The 12136-nt window shown below is 35.8% G+C and overlaps 1 protein-coding gene across 10 annotated transcripts in view; it reads left to right on the top strand.

Moving 5' to 3' along the window:
- The window catches only part of PCDH15 (protocadherin related 15), a 910832-nt gene that overhangs the window by 857366 nt on the left and 41330 nt on the right, over nucleotides 1-12136 (top strand). For all 10 annotated transcript variants that reach the window (XM_018041648.1, XM_018041647.1, XM_005698156.2 and 7 more), the window contains one exon: nucleotides 6629-6805. In XM_018041648.1, coding sequence (XP_017897137.1) covers nucleotides 6629-6805 — 177 coding nt within the window. The remainder of the gene's footprint in view (nucleotides 1-6628; nucleotides 6806-12136) is intronic.

Raw genomic sequence — 12136 nt, 5'->3', positions numbered from 1 at the left:
AAAAGAGTATTGAAGGATAATAAATGAATGTTCTAAATTTATATTTGCCATCTGATATATATGATATAGAAAAATGTAAATACATAATTGTGTCCCTCTTCCATTTTTCTTAGCAACAGACACATATACACATATAAAAGAGTGGTGCTTAGCTGCTACATCTAGATTGCATATTTCGTCAGATTCAATACATTTGCTCCTATGTATTGTTTTGCTTTCTTCCCCCTGAAACAATGAGAACAAAGAATAAATAAATAAATAAATAAACATGGTGCTTTTTTAGAATTCCACTGAGGACATTTTAATTTCATTTTTATTTAAAAATAATGTTTGATATATTTGAGCAACTGCTATTGTTTGCAAAAAGAGATAAGTAGAATCTTTTTAACTGAAAATGAATTAAAATATTCATTTTAAAACCCCTGTTTTTTAGTTTTAGGGCTGATAGAGATGGTTTTACATTGTTTTTGTTTTCCCTGTAGGGGGAATATAAACATTAAAAGATAAAGCAGTGCTGGAGCAAATATTCTGCTTAAGAAAAGAGCAAGCGTAAAGAATATGCAGAGCTACATTGTAGGAAATAAAAATAAATTTAATTCATAAAAGACAATTTTAATGAAGGTACCATAATATTGACTATAATATTTTTATTTAACTTATTATTTGTGCTATATATTTTAGAAGAATTTGAATAAATATTTTAAAGCAAACAATAGAGGGGAAAAAAAGTAAAGTGTTATAATCTCTATTTACTTTTCCCAAATATCATATCATTCAGTTTATTTTCCAGAGTTTTTGCTTGCACCAAATAGAACATAACTAGAAAGCAGTTGCAAGATGAAAATGATATCACGATATTATGATTCCATTAAAAACATGAATCACAGCTGCTTTATAAAGATTTCCATGATACATACTGGGCATTTTTTTTTCTTTCAAAATACTTATATCTCTCATATTCTTTCGTTTTATGATCCAGAAGTTTTGCCAAATAGATCAGCTTATTATCTCGTAATTATTTCCAGGCCATGGTACAAGGTAAACATATTGTGCTCTTGTGCAGCCACTCATTTCAGATGCCTGATCAGCAATGATTGGTGCCTTTATTCCCTTAATCATTTTTGTAGCTCTTCTCTTAACTTTTTCCAACTTCTATACAATTTACCTTTCGGTGCTGCTGTTTTATTAGCTTGTGGAATAAATTCAACCACATGTTTATATAAGAAAATTCCATTGGTATCAGCAGCAACACAAACTATTTTATTTATAATTGCACTTATATCTAAGTAATAGAGGTTACATTTAGTTTTTTTTTTAATGTTTAACTTTATACAAGGAGAATTAAGACAGTTTATAATGGTTCATACAGTGAAACAAGGTAAAAAACATTTAACATAAGTCAGAAACTGAATATGGCAAACAGAATAGAAAGACATTGTGGAAAGAATGAAAATGAGACTGATAATAAAGAGGCTAAAACCTCCTGCAGAGACACTACAAAGTAGGAAACAAACTTGGTTTTCATCATTTTAAGGCCAAAGTTGAAAGAAGCACACACAAAAAAAGGAAAAAAATATAAATCAGTTACAAAATTAAGAAAAGACTAACAAACAAACAACAAATCACTTCCATCGGAAATGCAGAACTATTTCGGAGTGAAATGCAGGATTGGAGGAATGATTTTATCCTGCGGGACATCTTAGAGAAGATATCTCCTAATGTCATTAACAAGATGTTCTATAGAACCTGGAATATTGCTGAGGATATGGTCTGGGTGAAGTCTCTACAAGTTTGTTGTATGAGAGAAAATTAGTTAAGAATATTAGGAAAGCCTGTGCTATGCTGCGTATCCCTCTGGCCATCTGCAGTGCCTATTGATTCTTTTAGCCAGGCTTTTGAAAAAATATTGACAGGTACCTGGAGTGGAGCTCCCTATGTTGCTAGTTAAATATAAAACATATTTACTTCAACAAAAGGCTAACTAGGGTTTGCAATCATGAAATCTGAAGAGTTTTTACAACCACCACAACAAATAGCTAACATTTGTGGCATGTTTTTTATTTGCTGGGCTTTGTGCGCCTAATTGGATGTTATCTAAATAATGCCTCATAGAGGCCTTTGAGGTAGAAATTATTATTTTCACCTTTGCAGAGAAGAGTTTCCTAAAATTTTGAGAGGCTCAGTAATTTTCACAAACATACAGATGCCAGTGGTGGAAATTTAATTAGAATCTACATCTATGAGCTAGCAGCAGGTTGGGTTCCTAACCACTCCTCCTGCACAATGCTTCTTAGAAGGCAGACCTAATTAGAAACCCAACCTATTTTGGGGGCTGTGTGTGTGGAGGAGGAGTGAGCTGCTCTAACACATGCCCAGAAAAACCTATCAAATGGCAATTTTACTGTGGCTCATTCACACAAATGGGTAACTGAAAAGATGATTGGTGTAACAGTTTTAGTGTAAAAAAAGAAAAGCTAGCTGTAAGTAAATATTTGTTTTAGTTATAAAACAATTTCCATAAAGCTGCTACACTTATTTTTTTATAACACAATTTCTGGTGAAAGGCACATATAAGAAATTGGACAAGTGCTGCTGTAAATGAAAATTTAGGGAAATCAACCAAAACTAACTACCTTTGATAATAAATCAGTTAACTGAGCCAGTTTATTAGTTCTCTTGCTCTGTGATTTAAAAAAAGGTGTTTCACATAAAAAAAAAGTTTTTCTTTCAACATTTATTATAAGAAGGCTATATAGATTGCAATTCTTAATTTAAATCACAAACTAGTTTAAATTTTAAATAATTAGCTGTCATGTGGTAGCACAGTAAAATGTTAGTCCCTTGGACTACAAGGAGATCCAACCAGTCCATCCTAAAGGAGACTAGTCCTGGGTGCTCATTGGAAGGAATGATGTTGAAGCTGAAACCCTAGTACTTTGTCCACCTCATGCGAAGTGTTGACTCATTGAAAAAGACCCTGATGCTGGGAGGGATTGGGGGCAGGAGGAGAAGGGGACAACAGAGGATGAGATGGCTGGATGGCATCACTGACTCGATCAACATGAGTTTGAGTGAACTTTGGGAGCTGGTGATGGACAGGGAGGCCTGGCGTGCTGCGATTCATGGGGTCGCAAAGAGTCGGACGCGACTGAGCAACTGAACTGAACTGAACTGAACTGGCTGATACATATATTTAGATATAAACATATGTGAACATATAATGCATATAACTTTATTAACATATTTCTTTATAGAAACTTTGAAACTTTGTCTAAAGATCACATAATAACCTATTACTAAATATTGTGAGTAGGCTACTGATCTTTTAAACTGAAGTAGAACAATAAACCCTAAATGTAAATTTAATTTTTTAAGTATTATAATTATTATACCAATTCATTCACACTGTATTTAATTCTTCACATATCAGACAGTTTGTTGTTTTGAAAAATGTTGCCATAATTAAATACCATACTGCCAAATGTTCAATTATACTACTTATATTTTCAACTGATGTATTGCTTCCAAGAATTTAGATTCAGGGCACAATTAACATTATGTAAGCATCATCACAGGCATCTCCCTTGATACAGTGTTTGTGTATGACACAGATGTTACAGATTGATAAAGCGTATTATAGATCCTCCTCTCTCTCTCCCTGTATGTGCATATGCATACATATATGTGTATATATATATATATATATATTATATAACTTACTTTATTAAAGTTAGATTTCCCTGATAGCTCAGTTGGTAAAGAATCTGCCTATAATGAAGAGGCTGCTGCTAAATCACTTCAATAGGGTTCAACTCTATGTAACCCCATAGATGGCAGCCCACCAGGCTCCCTTGTCCCTAGGTTTCTCCAGACAAGAACACTGGAGTGGGTTGCCATTTCCTTCTCCAATGCATGAAAGTGAAAAGTGAAAGCGAAGTCGCTCAGTCGTGTCTGACACCTAGTGACCCCATGGACTGCAGCCTACCTGGCTCCTCCGTCCATGGGATTTTCCAGGCAACAGTACTGGAGCGGGGTGCCATTGCCTTCTCTGACAATGAAGGGGACCTCAGTTCAATTCCTGGGTTGGGAAGATCCCCTGGAGAAGGGATAGGCTGCCCAGTATTCTTGGACTCCCCTTGTGGCTCAGCTGGTAAAGAATCCACCTGCAATGCGGGAGACTTGGGTGTGATCCCTAGTTTGGGAAGATCCTCTGGAAAAGCGAAAGGCTACCCACTCCAGATGGGGTGGCAAAGAGTTGGACACAACTGAACGACTTTCACTTTCACTCCACATTCACTTTAAGCATAAGTCTAATAATTAAAGCCTTCAAAGTCATAATATCATAAATTGACAGTGACCTAGGGCATGCAGATACTTATACTGGTAGAATTACTTAATGAAAATACGAACTGTAAATCCACATGAAATTTTATTTCAAAATGTGTGTGTGAACTGGCTTAATAAATGAATAAAGTGGAGTGATATAAATAAGGGCAATGTAAACAATAGCTTTAATTTATATTTGCCAATTCAAAGTAAGTAGTTAGTTATATTTAAAAAAATGAGGTTAAAAAATTGGAAGCAACGCTTTATCTATGTACATATGAAGATCAAGGTCTAAAAATTCATTATTATGAATATCACACCTATATATTTATATATGTATATGTTTAATGTTTTATATATATATATATATATCATAGGCAGATATTATAGAAATGCTTAGGTATATGGACCTAGATGATAAACAGAAAGATTGATTTTTTGAAAATATGTTCATATTTAAAATACTTAAATTTAGTTTTAATATATTTATCAGAAAAAGTTTCAAAAAAAGACTTCAGATCTGACCTTATTTAACTTTATCCCAAAATACCTCTAAATGTTTAAGGAAAAAAGTCTTGATGATGAGAGAAAAGGAAAAGAATGAGGAGTACTTCAATAAGAGAAACGTCAACTATGCTCTTCTACACCAGTTTAAAAGTAAACAAGGAGACACTTCATTTACACTGGCGATGCCCTCTGGTGTGGACACCGTAGACTTGTGCTCAGTGGTACAGCCATTTCCTCCAAAGTTTCATATCCTGCTTCTCTTTCAACAGGGAAACCAAGCACATACCAGACCCTGAAGGCAATATATTTTTTTAATAGAGGAGAAAGCAGGTCAATTTTGGCATCTGAAGTAAAAGATATTTCCTGGTGCACCAAAATTCTTTAGAATATATTATTCCTCATTCCCCCCCAAATGCTTCACAGCTTGGACTCTATTTGTCATGTTTAGTTATTAAAACTAATTAATTTACATATAAATGTCTATATTTAATAATCTGCATTCTAGAGCTAATCTTCAAGGATTAATAATATGAAGTTTTTAATAAGAAAAAGAATATTAAGGAAATTGCCTTTATTTGGCTATAAGTTATACTTTCAATTAAAATCATTTTCTAATTAGAAAAAAATTATACTTTACAGAAAATTACCTATGCATTACTGTTGTTTATTTCCTTTCTATTGAATATTACTAATTCTGTACTAAATGATATATCTTTTAGTTATTTGGTGGCTCAGCTGGTAGTCTGCTTGCAATGCAGGAGACCCAGGTTCGATCCCTGGGTGGGGAAGATGCCCTGGAGAAGGAAATGGCAACCCACTCCAGTATTCTTGCCTGGAGAATTCCATGGACAGAGGAGCCTGGTGGGCTACAGTCCATGGAGTCACACAGAATGGGACAGGACTTGGTAACTAAAAATTTCACTTTCACTTTAGTTATTTGTGTTCCCTAAATAGCCTCTGAGGATTTTGTCATAATCTGATCAATCAGGCAAAGCAAAATATGTACATTCTTCCACTGCTATAGTTTTCTAAGGGTCTTTATACGCTGAGGGAAACAAGTATCTGACTCTTGCACCTTGGTATATAGCTATATGGTATGTATCACAAAATATGGTGAAAGGTGTAATTTATAACACCAACCATATGAACTCAAGAGTTCTAAGACCCCATGGCTCCTATAAAGCACAGACAGCTTTATTTGTACAACATAGTTGGCATTTCTCATGAGCCATGTAGAAGTTCAATTGGTATCATAAATTTTAAGTCTAGACTTAAAGAGGACATGGTTGATGACCTCTTTCTACCTTATTCGGCTTCTAGCATCATTGGGAGTTAAATGTTCTAAATACATGGTGAATTTTTTTTTAGAGTTAGTTTTCACTGCTGCTGCTGCTGCTGCTGCTGCTAAGTTGCTTCAGTTATGTCCAACTCTGTGTGACCCCATAGATGGAAGGCTACCAGGTTCCCCCATCCCTGGGATTCTCCAGGCAAGAACACTGGAGTGGGTTGCCATTTCCTTCTCCAATGCATGAAAGTGAAAATGAAGTCGCTCAGTTGTGTCCAGTTCTTCGCGACCCCATGGACTGAAGCCTACCAGGCTCCTCCGTCCATGGGATTCTCCAGGCAAGAGTACTGGAGTGGGTTGCCATCGCCTTCTCCATAGTATTCACTAAGCATTAGCAAACACCAGGCTGTCATCATTTTTCATTTACTAAATGGCATTTCAAGATGAGGGTGATTTTTTCCCCCTGTTAATCTTTCCGAATGTCATGTTTGTGCTTTGTTTGATTTATAGGATTTTGGATCGCTATGTTCAGGAGCAAATTCCTGGTGCAAAGGTTGTGGTGGAGTCCATTGGTGCTCGCCGGCATGGTGATGCCTTTTCTCTAGAAGATTATACGAAGTGTGACTTGACTGTCTATGCAATCGATCCCCAAACCAACAGAGCCATCGACAGAAATGAGCTTTTTAAGTGAGTACTTTTATTGTTTGTAACAGCACTATGGTTGCAATATACCCCATGCTGCTGCTGCTACTAAGCCGCTTTAGTCATGTCGGACTCTGTGGACCCTACAGACGGCAGCCCACCAGACTCCTCCGTCCCTGGGATTCTCCAGGCAAGAACACTGGAGTGGGTTGCCATTTCCTTCTCCATGAAAATGCATGAAAGTGAAAAGTGAAAGTGAAGCCACTCAGTCCTGTCTGACTCTTAGCGACCCCATGGACTGCAGCCCACCAGGCTCCTCCATCCATGGATTTTTCAGGCAAGAGTACTGGAATGGGGTGCCATTGCCTATCCCCATAGATAATCCTAATTTAATGCTATAAGTATTTATTTATTTATTTACATTTTCTTTTTTCTTTATTTTTTTTTAATTTTAATTTTAATTTTATTTTACTTTACAAAACTGTATTGGTTTTGCCATACTTTGACATGAATCCACCACGGGTATACATGCGCTCCCAAACATGAACCCACCTCCCACCTCCCTCCCTATAATATCTCTCTGTGTCATCCCTGTGCACCAGCCCCAAGCATGCTGTATCCTGCATTGGACATAGACTGGCTATTCGTTTCTTACATGATAGTATACATGTTTCAATGCCATTCTCCCAAATCATCCCACCTCTCCCTCTCCCTCTGAGTCCAAAAGTACGCTCTACACACCCGTGTCTCTTTTGCTGTCTCGCATACAGGGTCATCATTGCCATCTTTCTAAGTTCCATATATATGTGTTAGTATACTGTATTGGTATTTTTCTTTCTGGCTTACGTCACTCTGTATAATCGGCTCAAGTTTCATCCATCTCATTAGAACTGATTCAAATGTATTCTTTTTAATGGCTGAGTAATACTCCATTGTGTATATGTACCACAGCTTTCTTATCCATTCATCTGCTGATGGATATCTAGGTTGTTTCCATGTCCTGGCTATTATAAACAGTGCTGTGATGAACATTGGGGTACATGTGTCTCTTTCATTTCTAGTTTCCTCAGTGTATATGCCCAGCAGTGGGTTTGCTGGGTCATAAGGCAGTTCTATTTGCAATTTTTTAAGGAATCTCCACACTGTTCTCCATAGTGGCTGTACTAGTTTGCATTCCCACCAACAGTGTAGGAGGGTTCCCTTTTCTCCACACCCTCTCCAGCATTTATTGCTTGCAGACTTTTGGATCGCAGACATTCTGACTGGTGTGAAGTGGTACCTCACTGTGGTTTTGATTTGCATTTCTCTGATAATGAGTGATGTTGAGCATCTTTTCATGTGTTTGTTAGCCATCTGTATGTCTTCTTTGGAGAAATGTCTGTTTAGTTCTTAGGCCCATTTTTTGATTGGGTCGTTTATTTTTGTGGAATTGAGCTGCCTAAGTTGCTTGTATATTTTTGAGATTAGTTGTTTGTCAGTTGCTTCAGTTGCTATTATTTTCTCCCATTCCGAAGGCTGTCTTTTCACCTTGCTTATAGTTTCCTTTGTTGTGCAGAAGCTTTTAATTTTAATTAGATCCCATTTGTTTATTTTTGCTTTTATTTCCAGAATTCCGGGGAGGGGGGGGTGTGGATCATAGAGGATCCTGCTGTGAACTGAGCAATTGAACTGAACTGAACCGAATACTCCATTGTGTATATGTACCACAGCTTTCTTATCCATTCGTCTGCTGATGGACATCTAGGTTGCTTCCATGTTTTGGCTATTATAAACAGTGCTGTGATGAACATTGGGTACACATATCTCTTTCAACTCTGGTTTCCTTGTTGTGTATGCCCAGCAGTGGGATTGCTGGGTCATATGGCAGTTGTATTTCCAGTTTTTTAAGTAATCTCCACACTGTTCTCCATAATGGCTGAACTAGTTTGGATTCCCACCAACAGTGTAAGAGGGTTCTCTTTTCTCCACACCCTCTCCAGCAGTTATTGTTTGTAGACTTTTGGATAGTAGCCATTCTGACTGGTGAGACAATCTCTTTAATAGGTGGTGCTGGGAAAACTGGTCAACCACTTGTAAAAGAATGAAACTAGAACACTTTCTAACACCATACACAAAAATAAACTCAAAATGGATTAAAGGTCGAAACGTAAGACCAGGAACTATAAAACTCCTAGAGGAGAACATAGGCAAAACACTCTCTGACATAAATCACAGCAGGATCCTCTATGACCCACCTCCCAGAATATTAGAAATGAAAGCAAAAATAAACAAATGGGACCTAATTAAAATTAAAGGCTTCAGCACAGCAAAGGAAACTTTAAGCAAAATAAAAAGACAGCCTTCAGAATGGGAGAAAATAATAGCAAAGGAAGCAACTGACAAAGAATTAATCTAAAAAATATACAAGCAACTCCTGCAGCTCAATTCCAGAAAAATAAATGACCCAATCAAAAAATGGGCCTAATAACTAAACAGACATTTATCCACAGAAGACATACAGATGGCTAACAACAACATGAAAAGATGCTCAACATCACTCATTATCAGAGAAATGCAAATCAAAACCACAGTGAGGCTAAGTACTTAAATTTTGGTGGTGATTGATGGTTAGTCACTAAGTCGCTTTCTACTCTTTTGACCCCATGGCATGTAGCTCGCCAGTTTCCTCAGTCCATGGGATTCTCCAGGCAAAAATACTGGAGTGGGTTGCTGTTTCTTTCTTTCTCCAGGGGATCTTCCCGTCCTAGGAATCGAATGGTCTCCTGCATTGCCAGCAGATTCTTTGCCAACTGAGCTACAAGGGAATCCCCACTTAAAAGTTTAAAACCTACCAAATTGTTCTTCAAAGTGAAGTGTGAGCAAAAATAATAATAATAATAATAATCTAAGAACCTACGCCTAGGGTACTCAAGCCTAGAATTTTCATGTCTGAGTGTAAGATAAGTGGACTCTGAGGATCTTTCTCTTGAGATGTCAGAAGATCCATTACGCTTAAGAGGAAGGGGCAGTTCAATGAGATCACCTTGTATCTTCTTCCACTCTTACTCCACAAACCTGGCTCTTAGAGGGGAAAGCACAGATTCATTCTTAAAGTGGCAGTTTGCCTGCAATGATGTTAATAGGCTTGAATTTTAAGAATAAGCCTAATTTCTTCAAGCTCTTCCAGTATAGGCAAAAATTAGTATCTGATTTTTCCCCTGACTTGCTGGTGGAGAGCAGAGGATATAGTCACTTCCACCTAAGTCCATGTGACATTTCATCCTGGTGTGAATTTTAGTATATGAGTTATAAATCCTAAAAATAAGGAAACTATCAGAATCATAAACAAAATGCTGTTATAGAATCTCCTTTGGAAGTTATTCTAGAATAGCTTTTGTTGTTGTTAATTTCTCCTTTACTTTAGAGACACCTAGTGTTCAAAATATTCTTGGCATGTGATTCTTATCCAAAGTAAAACATATAGTAAAAATACATATTATTATATAATAAAATGTGTATATTCCAAATATTCAGAGATGTGTGTGTATATGTATAAGCTATATATATATATATCTCCCAAACACATTATTTCAGAATTTAGTTTTTTTAATCTCTATATATAATAAACAGCACAAAAATAAATATATGCATATATAAATTTACATGTATGTCCATGTATGGGTGCACATTTTTATTTAGTAAGCATATGTTTATCCATTTATTTATTAAAACTCATGAATCCTGAATTTAATTTTACTTTATATCTGTTCATCAACATTCAACTATTCTTATTTTAACAATAATAAAATACGATTTAATATCAACTTAATTTTTTAAAAGACATAGTTGTCAAGTATTAATATTTGAGATAAAATAAATTTATATATAATAGATATTTGGGCCATTTGCAAGATAATATACTAATCACTGTGAGGAAACACAAATGACTGAAGCAATTGCTTCCTCTCGGGCTTTAGAATCATCATCCAAATGAAGCTGCATTCATGTCTACTAAGTCAATGTTTGCTTACTTTATTAGTTTAAAAGTTCTTTCAGTTCAGTTCAGTTCAGTCACTCAGTCATGTCCGACTCCTTGTGACCCCATGAATTGCAGCACGCCAGGCCTCCCTGTCCATCACCAACTCCCGGAGTTCACTCACATTCATGTCCATCGAGTCCGTGATGCCATCTAACCATCTCATCCTCTGTCGTCCCCTTCTCCTCCTGCCCCCAATCCCTCCCAGCATCAAAGTCTTTTCCAATGAGTCAACTCTTTGCATGATTTTAAAAGTAATTTATATATGTTCTTTCTATTAATTGTCATTATTAACAATTATTTAAATTCATCTGGATTCGTTTATATACATATTGGTTTTATTTCAAAATATAATGATAGATTGAATTTAAATTGTTTTCTTAAATTTAAAAGTATCTCTGTTCTTTAGGATGACACCCTATCTCTAGAGAGTAAAATAATGTTGATTATAATTTGAATTGTACTTACAAATATTTTAGAGATAAAAGATTTGGAAATTGAAGCCAATTAGATTTCAACTGACAATATGAAGTATATAAGGTACACGTTCTTCATTCTAAACAACTTTTCCCAAACCTATATTATATTGTGAAGAATAGAACTCTAAATTCAGTTCAATAACTATTATAGCCAAGAAGAAAGCAAAAAATATATAGTAACTATAAACTTAAAAAAATTATACTGAGGAGAGGACAGAATATCTGTGAAGTACTAAAAATTTTTTCTTAGTAGTCTTCACCTTGAACTAATAGCTGTGAAACACTGGTCTAATTTAAACCCTAGAATTGTTTCTTGAAATGTTTTGTAATGAAATTACATAGGTATATTACATAATGCAAGGCTGATAATGCAAAGATATTATCAGACATTATTATCTATTCTAAAGTTATAAAACGTTTTGTATATTTACTTTTAACACTGAACGAATACACTAGGACATTAGGATTGTTGGCTCAGATGGTAAAGTGTCTGCCTACAATGTGGGAGACCCAGATTCAATCCCTGGGTTTGGAAGATCTCCTGGAGAAGGAAATGGCAACCCACGCCAGTGTTCTTGCCTGGAAAATTCCATGGATAGAGAAGCCTGGTAGTCTACAGTCCATGGGGTCGCAAAGAGTCAGACATGACTGAGCAACTTCACTTAGGATTGTTGCCTAGTGTCCAGACCAATGGAAATAGGATTATCCTCTCAATTTTCCCTTATCCTAAAAGCTAACAATGTTAAAATTTGCTGGAAAAACATTAGAAAAAAAAACAAAAAAAGTACTTCAGCTAAGGTGTTCACTTCAACTTTTGAAAACTGATTTAACTATATCAAAAAATCCAAATAAGCATATAAATGTGTAGAAAACTAGAATGAC

Source organism: Capra hircus, chromosome 26, assembly GCF_001704415.2.
Source record: "Capra hircus breed San Clemente chromosome 26, ASM170441v1, whole genome shotgun sequence".
Classification (NCBI taxonomy): Eukaryota; Metazoa; Chordata; class Mammalia; order Artiodactyla; family Bovidae; genus Capra; species Capra hircus.
The sequence above is the reverse complement of the archived record's forward strand: the minus strand, read 5'-3'. Positions and strand labels throughout refer to the sequence as shown.